This window comes from Xenia sp. Carnegie-2017, unplaced genomic scaffold, assembly GCF_021976095.1.
Source record: "Xenia sp. Carnegie-2017 unplaced genomic scaffold, XeniaSp_v1 HiC_scaffold_14, whole genome shotgun sequence".
Taxonomy (NCBI): domain Eukaryota; kingdom Metazoa; phylum Cnidaria; class Anthozoa; order Malacalcyonacea; family Xeniidae; genus Xenia; species Xenia sp. Carnegie-2017.
This window is the reverse complement of record NW_025813447.1, coordinates 9,465,896-9,479,873: the sequence shown is the minus strand read 5'-3', so window position 1 is coordinate 9,479,873 and position 13,978 is coordinate 9,465,896. Positions and strand designations below refer to the sequence as shown.

Genomic DNA, 13,978 nt, shown 5'->3' with positions numbered 1-13,978 from the left:
GATAAAATTTCAAGTTTAGTGCCTCCGAATGTACGAATCTGTCATCTGTGACTTAAGATTTTATAAAGATTTGAAGTATAAAATTTCAAGTTTATTGCTTTGTAATGTACTTCTCTTCAGATCTGTGACTTAAAGATTTAAAGTTTAAAGATTTGTATAAAGATTTAAAGTATAAAATTCAAAAATGTGAGCTTTGAGATCTGTGACTTAAAGATTTAAAGTTTAAAGATTTAAAGTTTAAAGATTTAAAGTATAAAGATTTAAAGTATAAAATTTCAAGTTTAGTGCCTCTGTTGTACGAACTTTGATCACTTGTTCAATTGATTTTCTGATAATTCTTATACTAAAATGTCAAATCTTAATTTGTTTGCTTTTTGCTTATATATATATATAGGTTTCTTTCAAAATCAATATCAACAGAAACTCCTGCTCAAAGAAAAATCAGAAATTGCTTTCGAAATATTTGATCCAGCACTCGTCTTGTCAGCTATTTCAAAATCGCTCATTTCGAATTTCCGGCAATTTTGAACTTTCCCCATTTACCTTAATTTCAATTGACTTGCACCATGAATCGACACCATTGTACGCCAATGAAGTAAGTTGATGTTTGAAAGTTATCTTCGGTATGCCGTATCACCGTATGCTGCTCTTTCATGGTAATTATTTGCTCTTGTAAATAACTCAGAAATGATTCATTAGAAAGCTGGCGTACTTTCTTGGAAAAACCATATTTTCCCATCCAAGCCGATCTGTAATACACGTAGCCAAAAGGTTCAAAACGACTGTAGTCTTTTTCTTGTTTTGCTAGCCATGTTGAAGGTTACAGTTTAAAGGCTCTACCCGGCGTTTGCAAACGTCATTGTTTGGTAAATTCCAGGGCTTGGCTGAAAATCAGAATTTGCTTCCGAGGCTTGAGATGATATGCAACATTACGCACACGTAACTTTGTGATATTCTGTGAAAAAAAATGCGTATGTGTTGTAATGCTATTGAAGGCGTTTTCATCAGTTCGTTTCATTTGTAATATTAACAAGTTTCTAGAAATCTCTTACATCTGCAATTATGTTTTCAGTCTTATGCTCCTATCTCTTGAATATCCTGCTATTTGAATTCTTTATTAACCTATTTTGATCAGATGTACGAGATTCACAAAGCGCTGACGCCATTGGACGCCCTAGTGATGAGTGTGAAAGCGATCTTTGGTATGCATGCAGTGCTTAATTGATATTATAAGCCCGTGCAAATGTCGGAGACTGAATAGTTCGAAGCTGGCGCATACCTTCTTTCAACGAACCGTATATATTCTCTTAAGCTTGTATTAAAGCTATGTTAAGCCACGGAGTACATTGTAAACAATTTGTTCGTAAATTTCTGCTATGATTGAAAAAATGAATGTTTGAAAAGCCAGAACTTTGTCAACCATTAAAATGCTTTCGCATTTCTACTGCACGTGAATTAATGCAACTATAGGTCCTACATAATTTCACTTATCGAAAATCTATAAAGAAAATTGAAAGCGATTTAATGTCGTCTTTACTCTGCACACGTAAAAAACAGCAACTTTAACAAGCCTGAAAAGGACCTGCCATAACGTGTCTCCCACAGCAATTATAATATAAATACAAGTTCTTACAAGCCTGTAAACAACATGTCGTGTAATTTTGTTGAAATCTCACAATTCTCAACGCCAGTGCCATGCATTATCTCATATTCAATTCATATATAAAGCTTGTTAATAAAACATGATTAATTCTTGACTTGCAACAAATCTCTTAATATTTACCAAACAATGACATTCGCCTACGTCAGCAAACCTAGCACAACAGTATTGATAAAATATTCTTTTACATAACACCTTCATGTATAATTATTTGACAAAGTTTGATAGTCGAGTTTCTAAATTCTTTATTCTCCATTAGTCTTATTTTATTTAGTTAAACTAATCACATCATACGATCGTTATTTTGCATATTGTGATCTTGTTAAAAATCTGAGGGTTTTATAAATTCAAATACATTAAGTATTTCCATTGTTCAAAAGTATTGAGTAAAGCATTGAACTTCCCAAGAGTCAATCACAAAGAAAAATATTTGTCATGACGTCAATTTAAGGAGTGTTAAAGTATTTAAATTCGTGTGTTGTTACTCCAACCAATGTATATTGGGTCGCTTGAACGTTGTAAAGATAAACTCTGTCTCTTCAAAGAAGAAGCATATGCTCTTTATGCTTACAAAAATCCTGGTTGACCTACATCAGTTGTGAAGTTCCACATGAACGAATGTTTGACATTGGTGCATAAGTACGGAGTTTTCAAATGGAAAGCAAAAAGATGGTTGCAGTGACTGGTTCTACAAAGTCTAAACCAGGAACATTTCATTGAAATTTTTTCTTGACATTTCTTTGGTGACATCCATGCAGTTATGAGAGCCCCTTATAACCACTTATTCCAACAATTCAATCACTCCTACTAGTTTGTCAGCACTCATGTGTCATGGTGATTCATGGCCAAGAATGTTTATCTGTAGGTTGGATTCTTTGTGGATGTTAGTTGTTTGTGCATATAATGATGATGGGCCCCATTGTTATATGGACCCACCTTTGGGTGGTCATCTGACATTCACTTAAGATCGACTGTACAGAAAACATTCTTTGAGCGATGATTAAACTGGGGTATTGAAACGGTCCACATTCCTATCTGGTCTCATGTCAGTAGAAGTTATCATGTGAGTACATTTTAAATTGTGAGTTATCAATCACTGTATGTTTACAAGGACACGATAATTCAAGCACTTAAAACAAGAAAAAAACTTTTGTTTGAAATTTAAACTATAAATTTGACGAGAAGTATGGTACACGAACATGACTTATAAGTCTGTTTTATACCCAGGATTGACAGATAAAAGTCTGAGACAGATGGAAAAGTTAGCAAACTCTTAAATCATCCCTTTTCATCTAGGTTTCTGCAAGTATATTCTATCCAAGATGTTTTATTTTAGAACCACATTCCTTAGCCATATAATGCATTCCTGTATGGTCTATTCAATCTGACTTCTTATTTGAAATATAGTCTATAGGGCATGTTCCAGAGAGGTCAGTTCATGATATCTGTACTTTTTTTGTTAAAGATGTTGGATAATCTATGTATGTTACTAAAAGAATGTTGTATAGCAACTTATCTGCGTAGATGTGAACATTCAAATCATCTTGGGGAAAAGGCAGTCCGTGAAATCTGTACTTCAATGGTTGAAGATGTTGGTTACTCCATGTGTGGAACATTAAAAATTTATGAAAAGAACGTGTATGGGAACATTCGTACTGGATCATGAAAACGGACTGTACACAACGAAGAGTAAAATGAGGCCAATATGGAACAACATGATGTCGGTATTGTGGTTCGTAAGTGTAGTAGATATAGTGTTAAAGTTAGTTTGCATGTATATGAGTTTATGAAAATGGTCCCGATGGTCTATTTGACAATTGAAAATTAACGAAAGATAAAAGGAGATCACGCGGTGCGAGTAAATAGCTGGTTTTCATTCTTCACTTTTTAAAAATGCATGCTAAAATATTTCAGTTTATAGTCAAAAATTACAATTTGATCGTCTAGTTTCAAACAGCATTCTTTGATATTTTGAGAGAAAAAAAGATCACTTAAAATTTTATAATACAAAAAGCCTAAATACACCAACTCCAAGTCACCACGTGTCAGATTAGTAAGGACAGCTTACAAAAACCAGGTAATAAATTTATTCGTATTACAAATGCATTTAATTTCCATATTCTTGTCAATTCACTACACTGACGTTTGTAACTTATTTTTCGTGTATATTTGTAGGCCCGCTTATTGGACGAACGATATTTCAAGCTGGGAGATTGGCTATCGATAAACAACCAAGTTGGACAGAAACACCTAGAAGAAAGCGTTCTGACTGAAAAAATCTCTCTGTGACACCTTTAAGCAGAATGTTTAAATTTCCTCGTTGCGGACATTCGATAAACATTTTCATAAAACCTATTTCTTTCACTAACTTTAAATTTTCTGACGAAAACCGCGATGAAAACCAGCTATTAACGATGGGCTAACACAACAAGATTGAGAAATTTTGAATGGAACAAAGCCAAATTGAGTCTGACATCAAGATAATTTTCTTGTTTGCCATGACGTCACTTCGGTTATTTAATTAAGTGATTTTGTGCATGTGTATTTTGTGCATGTGTGTTTTGTTCATATGCTTGTAAGTTTTGTTTATTGTGTATATTACGGTATATAGACTTCTGTTAGTTTCCTTTTTCGTTTGTTTCATCAATACAAAAGTCTGGTTAACATTATGCGCTGATTTATTTCATATTCTCAATCGACATTTGTTATGCATGCATAAACACCAAAATTTCGCTCTCAGGGGAGGGTAGCAATGTGGGCAAGCTTATGTGGACATGCTACGTTAAATATTTTTCCTTTCTTTCAAAGTACCATGTTTCTACGACTCTGATGTGAAAGCTAGCTACGTTTTTTTTATGTTGAAATAGATCATTGGGATCACAAAAACCAAGGACAACAAAAATTAAAACATCCAAAAAAGAGATGAAATTTCTGAAATTTTGAACTTTTCTTTGGTTGGAGGGTTTTTCACTGGGTCCGCCGGTTTTCCCTCAGTTTCATTTCAAAACAAAAAACAGTGTCCGTATTTGGAGCCAAGCAATACCATTACCATTACGACAAATATTGAGCTTTCCTTTCTATTCTTGTTTCTTGGCTTTCGGGTTCAGGTCCCGAAACACTGTGTTAATTTTGTTAATTTTTATGATTTACCATTTAAATTCGTAGTGATTCAGCAGTAAAGAGTCGTGAAATAAACGCGCTTGAGGCCTGTTTCAAACGTCACGTATTACATGAGTCGAATGCATTTAAAACAAAAGATAGTGAGGATCTTCGTTTCGTCTTAAATGCATTCGGCGCATGTAAAATGTGACGTTTGAAACGGGCCTGAATATAAATTATACTTACGCATATTTCAGCTAACTGGAGTTAACTAATAATCACGAAAATTTACTCATTTAAATGTGCGGCGAAGTAAAATGTCTTAAATTAGCATCAACGCTTCCTGCAATCATCCAGATCATAAAATACTTGTGATCGATTATCAGTGGGGATTTTCCATTAAAAAGAAAATATTCGAGCTTTGTCATTTATTATATTTGAAGTAAAGCAAGCACCATGCAGCTTTATCCCTTCAGCCAAAATTGTTGTGCTTCCACATTTGCTTTCGAGCAATTATGCAAAATATGCATTTTTGAGGCTTTTTTTTTATTTTTCATGCTTTAAAACAATGACATTATAGCTATACAAAAGATTGTTAATTGTGTTGAAGTCTTAAGTCTTTTCGACTTTATACCATAGCCATTATCAGAGATTATACATAATATAAATCGTAAATAGGATTTATATCATGTTTAAGTCTTTTCATTTTCGAGGTTATTCAGTTTGCTTTTTCGCCCTTTGGAACCAAGATCTGAGAGGCCGGGAGAAATAGAATGTTAAGTGGGGGTGAGTATTCATATATTCAGCTCCACTCTGCCGATTTCTTTTGAAATTGTAATAACTAACAAACCAAATCAGTCAATCAGAGGTGAGTATATGAATATTCACCCCACACGTTCTGGTTAAATTGGCCTGTGCCGAGAGCAACTTTATACTAGACTGAAAAATAATGGAACACTCTTGTAAAGAGTTCATTTTGTTTCTTCTTCTAGAGTCGTTACTGATTGATGTCTCCTTGTGCAACATCGTGAAACGAAGAGCACCCATGGAAAACTCTATGTATTTTCAAAGAGAGAAGGATGCGTGTCCGTACAAAGTGCAAGTCCTTGTAGATTGAACTGGAAATTGAATACATACATCGCCAAAGTTTACACACAGCGAAATGAAATTGCTTCACATGCGCTCAAATTCTATGCCCAGTCTGGCTATTCATTTACATGTAGAAATGCTGTTAAAGAAGCCTTATGTTCACAGGTGACACCGAATTGTTCCGAAAGCGATTACAGTCAAAATTATGGCGATGTCACCAGGCTGTGTAACAATGTTTACTCTCGTTGTCCTTCCACACTCGTCGATAGTTTGACAAAGGACGACTTTTGCCCAAATTTAAAAAAGGGGAAACGTTCAAACGGTCGATGTGTTGCTAATAATGCATACGTTAGAGGTGTTTGTCCACAGCCAATGTTTAAGGTATGTCACCACGTGTATGTATAATACATAGCTGGTTGGTTGGTCCCATGCATTTGGAATTTACAAAGAAGAAGGAAAAATTTTTCCTTATTTTCTGCTATAAATTATCTTCGTTTTAGAATAGCAACAGATCGATTGAGAAGAATTAAAAGCCAATTATAGCTTTGTTCTGTCATAAAACCCAGTATTTTTGATATGGTTGTACTTTTTTAAATAGATCGTGAACGTTTTACCTTGAACTGAAAACATGTACGTGTATGTGTTTCATTTTTCTAATGTGTGACAATAGAATTTGTGAAAATAGAATTTGTTGTATTGTAAGACTGCAATACGCAACACAAATTCCTAAAATGATAAGTTAATGAAATTATTGTGGCGATCAGTTTTTACATATCATTAAAAAAATTAAATTTATCATTAGATGCCCACTGAGTTCCTTGACGATTATCGAAAAAGGTCTATTACACTTCAAACAACAATGACAGACATGCGCAAAGCCCGGTACAGCAATAGAAGAAGGATTTTTCAGATGTTTGTGTTTCACAAATGGCTGAAATCGCTTGCGCAGCGATTTACTGTTCAGATGATGAAACCGAGCTCTTGATAAAACTGGATAGAAACGATTGCCATAAAGTAGTCAGTGACTGGTAAGTTATGTTGTTGTATAGGTAGTGTGGGAGTGAGAGAACAATGAAGTTTTCTCATGACATTAGCATTGTAAATGAGGAAAATGCTTTACCAAAATCATCCAACTTGGTGGCCATGACGTAACTTGCATACCAAAATTTTTAACGTTATAATTTATGTTAAATTTAATCACTGTATATATTACAAAAGTTCATTATTTTTTCATTAATAAAATAAGCTTCGCATATACGGATTAAAATTCATCGAAGATTGTGTGTTGTCATTCATAATGAATCAGTTGTTCTTATCCTATCCTTGTAGTGATTATTACATGAAGTCCACCCACCTTAGTAACCGCGCCTAGTTTAAGATAATTACTTATAAAGAGACATTTTGTAGATTTTGATTTAGTGTTGAGTAAAGCCTTATTTTGAAAGGTTGTTCTTTGGTGTTTACTTGAATCCAAACTTCTACTTCAATCCTTCACTTAATATAGTGCTGTCCACCATATATAGTTGTTCGAATTTTTATGTTTCAGTTTTGACGAACCACACCGAAGATTGTCGCACGCGTCTTACTGGAGGATTATGAACCCTTTAAGAAATCAACTTCAATTATTGTGTGACACTCACCCTGTGTCTTCGTCAGACCTGCGACCAGATCCCCGACGGATTACCACATACTCATCCTCAGGTCATAGAAGCAATGGATTTATGTCGATCGTCCTTTTTACTCTTGAATTGGCTTTTGATGTCTTTCAGCTAGAGGCAGAAAATTTTAGACGTTTGACTACTTATATATGTCGAGAAAAGGTGTGCGCTTATAAACGGACATACTTAAATTATAGATCGTTTCATATAACAACAGTATATCTTAGTTTACAATGTTTCCTTTCGTAAAAATATATAAGCTCAGTAACTCAAATTTATTTTAACACGGTAAAATCTTCCGTTGATAAAATAATCGACTCAAAACTTTTGCATGGAATTAATAATTTAACTTCTAGAGAACACATTAGATTTTCTTCAAGGTTTTCGAAAGACGTCTGAAGGTTTAGAATTGATAGAAATCAGTCGTTCGCCTATTCACTGTTCAACAATATGCTGATGTACTGTTGAATTTTTTTTAAACATGCTTCTAATTTCAACATTTTTTTCTTAATTCTTAAATACGGCCAGTAATGTCATTATTACTTACTTCCAATCCAATTACTCCTGCGTCAACTACGGAGATAAGAAAGAGGTCCTTGTTTTTTGTCGTATATTTTATTGTTGCAAGTGTGTCAGGCGCAAAATTTTGAATGCTAATAGGCCAATATTTAATCAATACAATACGGCCAATGAATTTATTTTCCTTTGATGGAATGATGTTAATCGGATCCACATTAAAAACTTGTAACCCAAAGCTTCCGAGAAATACATACATTTGTCTAAGCATAACATACATACATTTGTCTTTGCATTGTATGTATTTGTACCTGATAGCCCTAGCAAGTAGTCGTTTTGTTTGAGTAAAGTTTGCAATAAATCAACGCAACGCAGTGATATATAAGTACCTGAGCAGGCATTTTAACTTGTTACAAGTTTTATAATTGAAACATTCCATTGAAAAATCCACTATCAAATAATCAACACTGTCCAAGATTTCTGGAATCGACTCCTAACCACGTTTCATTGAGAATATTCATAAGATACACAAACTTATCTAATGTGCGGGGCAGTATTCGAATTACATTTTTTAACTGAAAGAAAAAATGAAAAAATAAAAATTCAGTAGAAGATATTTCAGTCGGAATTTTGAATTTCAGTATGTATTAGAATACATTACAGCAAATTAATTTATTCGGACAATACTGTAATAAACGTATTGTTCGTTATGCATTAAGAATACGTTAAAAATATTGGAGACGAAGTAAAGTGCATTGAATTCGAAATAAACCTGTTATGAAATATTTTTTAAATTTTCCTTGGATTCATTTGAAGCAATTTGAAGCAATTTCAAAATGCTCTTGCATTACGATGGTGCAATCTAGTTAAGAACAATTACCTCATAATAATGACGTAAGTCAACACGTCTATAATTAGCTATAGACGCCACTTTAAACAGTTTTTTACACAAAACCAATATAACTGTATGTCTAAAACAGCTATAAACATAGTATGTTTTACCATAAAAATGCAGTTACCAATATCAATATATTAGTTTCTCTTTTTTTTACAAATTACTATATTTTGTGGCCACGTATTATATGCACGGCTAAGCACACGTCAGCGTCATACCTATTTCGTCATTTGAGAACATAAAATTCCATATAAAGAGCTTAGCAACGTTAGAGTTTTTCAGTTTTATTTCAGCCCTTGTTGGAAAGAAGACATCAGAGCAACTCATCAATTGTCTGAGAAAATATGCGACATTCTTATCTCGCGATCATTTTGATTCTTCTTCTAGAGTCGTTACTAATTGACGACTCCATGTGCAGCATGGTGAAACGAAGAGCACCCGATGGAAAACTTTATGTATTTTCAAAGAGAGAAGGATGCGTGTCCGTGCAAAGTGCAAGCCCTTGTACATTGAATTGGAAATTGAATACATACATTGCCAACGTTTACGAACAGGAAAATGAGATCGTTTCAGATGCGCTCAAACTCTATGCTCAACTTGGCTATTCATCTACATGCAGAAATGCTGTCAAAGAAGTCTTATGTTCACAAGTGACACCGAAATGTTCCGAAAGCAATTACAGTCGAGATTATGGAAATGTAACTAAGCTGTGCAACAACCTTTACTCTTATTGTCCTTCAAGTTTTGTTAACAGTTTGAAGACAAACAACTGTTGCACGAATTTGAAAAAGGGCAGACACTCTTACGGTGAATGTGTTGCCAACACTGCATACGTTACAGGTGCTTGTCCTCAGCCAATGTTTAAGGTACGTATGAAGAACTTTTTAATTTGTGCTCATGTCATGTAGGCTCATATGTTTTTAATGTCAATGTGCTTATTTCAAAATTTTTTATGACATATTTCATTAAAAAAGGTACAATGTAATTTTACAATGTCCTTATCATTTTGGAGACCAGTGAAAATGTAACATGAATGACGAAAGGCTCATCTTATCATTGAATGCAAATAATTTTTCTCTCCTATATCCATTATTGAGTTTCAAGTACAAGATAACTACATGCACATGCTTGAAACGAATTTTTGACACTTGCAGGTTGTATAATAAGACTGAAGAAAGTCTCTCAGCCTTGACTCTTAACTCTCACCCTCAACACTCTTATCCTCGACATTTTATAAGCGACACTCCTAAAATTGAGGGTTGTAGTGACATCAAACAAAAGAAGCATCTTTTAGATGACATAATCAAGAATTCTCGAGCATCAAAATTACAAAACTAAGATATTTCTAAATCACTTTAGAACGTAGCTTTTTGTTTTCTAATAGATTTTTGAGACAACCGAAAAAATTGCATTACAAATTCAATTCCCCCTTAATAAAATGAGACGATAGTTCGCGTCAATTGAGACAATTCTAAAAATCATCAGAAATCATTACAAATGATAAAATCATACCTTGAATTTACAATTAGATGACAACAGAGTTCCTTGAAGATTATCGAAAGAAGTCTGCTAGCGTCCAAATGTTTTTGAAAAATATTACAAATCAACGATACAGTGATGGAGGAAGGATTTTTTCAGATGCTTGTGTTTCACAAATGAGGGAGATCAGTTGTGTACCTATCTATTGTTCAGCAAATGAAACTGAGCTCCTGGTAGAACTGGACAGTAACGATTGCAACAGAGTAGTCCGTGACTGGTAAGTTACGTTGATGTATTGTAAACGTTGCATGGTTATGTATGCATAGAATTTTCTGCACCTCCAATTCTCTGCACAACCAAAGTACGGCCATTAAACTAATAAATTTCAATAATCAATTCATATCATTCACCAAATAAACCAGAAATGAATGTGTAATACAAAAAATCATCAGGAACTCCTGACATTGCAACAGTTAAGATTTTGCATAGTGAAATATTTCGATTGTTTTATCCATAGTTACCTGACAGTGCCGCTGTATGATACATTTACTGTTCTTTTTTTACGATATACTTTCAGTTTCAAGGAGCCATTGCAAAGATTGTCGCCATCATCTGATGTTGGGAAGCTTTTGAATACTTTAAGAAATCAACTTGGAACGTCTTGCAACAAATATCCAGCGTCTTCCTCTGACTTAAGATTTGCACCCCCACAGATTGCTGGAAACTCATCTCTGACCAAAATTTTACCATCGGACAATTAGTAGCTATTTAAGCGATAGCTTGTAACCGTTACTCCATTGTACTAGTAAAAGAAAGCAGATAATAGTTTGAAAAATATACTCACTTTACACGAAGTTAATGGACTCGTTAACTATAATAATTAAATCGAAGTTAATAAGAAAATAGGTAAATGTATGAAAAATGGTAATGGTTGATTCATATTACAAGTCAAAAAGGCAATGTTTGTTTGAAACTTTGTTCCTTGCTTAGATCCCTAATCGTATATAAATGTTGATTGTACACGTTATTGTGTTTTTATTGATTACGTTTCAAGAAAATTCATGTGTACGCTGAAATGAACCAATAAAATCATTCAATACTGAGTAATGGAAAAAAACATGACCAGCCGACAATTTAAAGAAATATAGTATAAAACAAATTCCGAAGAAGCAAGACATCTCGAGATTGCAAAATATGCATCAAAACAAGACGAGAAGTGAACTGTAAATTTTCGACTTTATTTCAAAGTTAACAAGAATGAGGATGAGGATGACTTCTGTCTCCTCACTTGACTGTGAAGATAACTACTGCTAAGGTTGTCGAAATCTCACCACACCAACAGCCCTTTTCAAGACACGACCAACCTGGACGATCTACATCTGCGAACACGTGTGATGACGTACCACAAATAAAACAATAAAATCATTCAATACTGAGTGATGGACTGTATGTTTGTAGATGTAGATCGTCCTCCTCACTTGACTGTGAAGATAACTACTGCTAACGTTGTCGAAATCTCACCACACCAACAGCCCTTTTCAAGACACGACCAACCTGGACGATCTACATCTGCGAACACGTGTGATGACGAACTGTATTTTGGGATACAACAAGAACATGAAGATATTTGATGTTCAATGGCATTTATTTTTCTTGTGTATCATATAGGTCTGACGAGACTTTACCAAGATTTAGTCGCTCTTGATCTTTCTCCGTTAGATTTAATGCATTTAAGGCGCAGTCAAATCTTTGTTTTGTAAATGAGAAATGCGCACAACCTGGAATCCTGAGTATTTTGTGTATCTTTGACGAAAAACGATGTTTTATTGAGGATGATATTAGATATCAAAGAGTTTGAAAATATTGGTTCCCTCACGGTGCTCGTAGTGAGATGTTCTTGTACCTTTGTACGGGTGGTGAAAACGACAAGTAGCAACCTATGAAGATGATACGAAGTCAATTTAATTACTTCAGGTGAGTGACAGAGCAACAGACCAATTTTATCGAAGACTTTTTGTAAGGAACAAGTTAAAGATGTATTTTATTCGATTTTCTTTAAATTTAATTCAAAAACATCATGTGATTCTGTTTGTGACATTTAGTCAATAAAGTTTAAGATCCCCCGTAACTTTGTCTATCAGATCGATCGGACCTATAATGGAGAGAATGCAGAGTTTTTTACAACTGATTTCACGTCCTTTGACAACAAGCTAACAAGACTACAATTTTTCCTCTAAGTTACCTGGTCCAATACCCAAGACAGTTCGTGATCCAGGAGCAATCTGAGTTCGTCCCGCATCACTTATTAAGCACGTTTCAATCCCGTAAAGTCGGGCTTTCGCTCCTAATTCATTTCTGCATAAAACAGGCTTTTTGATCAATTTAGACATTTTCATGGTCTTTCTGAAAGTCCCTATAAAAGTCACTTACAGAGTATCTTCATCAGGGCTTTAACGACCACTTTTGGACTAGCTGATCTCTCCCAACTTTTGATAATCTAAGTCATGTAGATAAAAATTCACTGCAGATCTATGGTAAAACTACTTGGCATGCTGAAAAATCCCTAAAATCATGTAAATTTTGATGAAAACACAGAGAAATGAAATTCAAAGTAAATAAAATTAGTTGTTGAATTGTCAAAAAGCGACAAATTTTGAAAAAAACTGTTTCTATTGTACCTTGGCATTTGAATTCAGAAGTTGCCTATAAAGTCCCACGGCTGCATGTGAGCACTAAGAAAATGAAAAGACACTTGATTAATTTCTTTAAGAAGAGTAGATTGTTCTTAATGCAACATTACAACAAAACAAAAATACAACAAGACTGGGCCATATTACCTGTGCAGCTACTTTTCCTTTTCCCATGCCCAAGTCTTGACGGACAATCAGGACCATTTTATAATCTCCATACCCCCCAGGTGTGTATGTTGTTATCTATATAATGGGGAATGTCAATACTAAGAGCAAAATTTAGCTTGTCCCTTTGATATGATTTGCCTCACTACAAATGACTGATAACTGAGCATATTAACAAGCAAACAACATTGGGTCGAAAATCCTTGTGTTAACTAGTCAATTAAGTCAAACAGTAACTGTACATGTATATCAATGTGACTTTTACAAAAACACTTTATCTGCACAGTTAGTCAACATTTCTTGCAAACAATTGCTCAGTATTCAGGTTGTTTGTTTAGTAAAATTATTTAAGTCAAACTCATCTAAAAAAGTTACATGCAGAATGTCACCAAACCATGAAATATAGACACTAACTTTGTCAGCCAAGTTCGTGACACTGGCTATTTTGCCACTGTATCGACCGCGCAGTACCCAACCAAGACAAAAACCACAACTTATACCAAATAATACACCCACTCCTACATCTGCTTCTAACATTTCTTGATCAGACCTTGTCACCTTGATAATCAGAGTTATTATTAACACTAGTGAAATATTCAATATCATTAGATCATTGAACGATCAATGAGACAATTTCGAATACAATTTCATTAACCAATTTTATCTCTTTCAAAAAGGAATATCTTTAAATAAAAACAATTTACAATTTACAACCATGTTGGTACAT

The 13,978-nt window shown here is 34.2% G+C and overlaps 2 protein-coding genes and 3 long non-coding RNA genes across 5 annotated transcripts; 2 read left to right on the top strand and 3 right to left on the bottom strand.

Moving 5' to 3' along the window:
• The first annotated feature begins 5,713 nt into the window (after positions 1-5,713).
• Positions 5,714-7,780, top strand: LOC124434492. Its single transcript, XR_006944787.1, has 3 exons — positions 5,714-6,229; positions 6,651-6,876; positions 7,395-7,780. It is a non-coding gene; the product is annotated as an uncharacterized LOC124434492 (long non-coding RNA).
• LOC124434493 lies at positions 6,961-7,564 on the bottom strand. The gene is made up of 2 exons (XR_006944788.1): positions 7,489-7,564; positions 6,961-7,216 (listed from the first exon to the last, which is right to left on the bottom strand). It is a non-coding gene; the product is annotated as an uncharacterized LOC124434493 (long non-coding RNA).
• Positions 7,781-9,183: 1,403 nt separating the features above from the next.
• Positions 9,184-11,356, top strand: LOC124434799. Its single transcript, XM_046984708.1, has 3 exons — positions 9,184-9,783; positions 10,447-10,673; positions 10,974-11,356. The coding sequence occupies exons 1-3, from the start codon at positions 9,262-9,264 to the stop codon at positions 11,155-11,157; spliced, it is 933 nt and encodes a 310-aa protein (XP_046840664.1). The 5' UTR covers positions 9,184-9,261; the 3' UTR covers positions 11,158-11,356.
• On the bottom strand, positions 10,368-10,979 carry LOC124434800. The gene is made up of 2 exons (XR_006944891.1): positions 10,918-10,979; positions 10,368-10,771 (listed from the first exon to the last, which is right to left on the bottom strand). It is a non-coding gene; the product is annotated as an uncharacterized LOC124434800 (long non-coding RNA).
• Positions 11,357-12,413: 1,057 nt separating the features above from the next.
• On the bottom strand, positions 12,414-13,977 carry LOC124434788 (peptidyl-tRNA hydrolase 2, mitochondrial-like). The gene is given in 7 exon segments (XM_046984697.1): positions 12,414-12,548; positions 12,639-12,751; positions 12,827-12,845; positions 12,848-12,893; positions 13,075-13,128; positions 13,234-13,329; positions 13,666-13,977. Coding segments are annotated over 7 exon segments (570 nt in total). The 5' UTR covers positions 13,858-13,977; the 3' UTR covers positions 12,414-12,498.
• Between the last annotated feature and the right edge of the window lies 1 nt (position 13,978).

Bases quoted from the DNA above. Each gene is read 5' to 3' on its own strand.
- LOC124434799 (XM_046984708.1), top strand. From the start codon at position 9,262: ATGCGACATTCTTATCTCGCGATCATTTTGATTCTTCTTCTAGAGTCG. The intron at 9,784-10,446 runs GTACGTATGAAG...ATTTACAATTAG, and splicing joins GTCCTCAGCCAATGTTTAAG to ATGACAACAGAGTTCCTTGA. The intron at 10,674-10,973 runs GTAAGTTACGTT...ATATACTTTCAG, and splicing joins AACAGAGTAGTCCGTGACTG to TTTCAAGGAGCCATTGCAAA.